General features: G+C 31.4%; 1 protein-coding gene across 1 annotated transcript in view; it reads left to right on the top strand.

Annotated features, from left to right (window-relative positions):
- Positions 1–76, top strand: part of TEOVI_000013500 (uncharacterized protein) — a gene marked incomplete at both ends in the record, with an annotated part of 1008 nt that extends 932 nt beyond the window's left edge. The window contains one exon of the mRNA XM_067220496.1: positions 3–76. Within this exon, the coding sequence (XP_067076597.1) occupies positions 3–76 (74 nt within the window). The remainder of the gene's footprint in view (positions 1–2) is intronic.
- Positions 77–369: the final 293 nt, after the last annotated feature.

Genomic DNA, 369 nt, shown 5'->3' with positions numbered 1-369 from the left:
AAGTCAGAAATCACGACAAAAAAGCCCTCCAACGACAAACACAAGGAGCACAAAGAACAAGGCCCCTGCGAAATAGCTGGTTGCAAATTCGATAATAGCAAAAATTATGGTGAAAAGTGCTTTCCAGACCCTGGCACAAAAGCAGCTCAGAAAGATGGGCAAGATAGAAAGACTACAAACATCACAGGGAGCAATTCTTTTGTCATTAGAAAGGCCCCTCTTTTGTTTGAATTTTTGACTCTATAAATAAATAATTTAGAATTTATACTCTAATTTATTAAATTCAGTTTTTAAATAATTGGATATATTTTAACACTTCTTGATTAAAATGTAAAAATTGCTAGAAAATATAAACATTTATTAAAATTT

This window comes from Trypanosoma equiperdum (genome assembly GCF_001457755.1).
Source record: "Trypanosoma equiperdum strain OVI genome assembly, contig: ctg_115, whole genome shotgun sequence".
NCBI classification, from domain to species: domain Eukaryota; phylum Euglenozoa; class Kinetoplastea; order Trypanosomatida; family Trypanosomatidae; genus Trypanosoma; species Trypanosoma equiperdum.
This window is presented reverse-complemented; position numbering and strand designations above follow the sequence as displayed.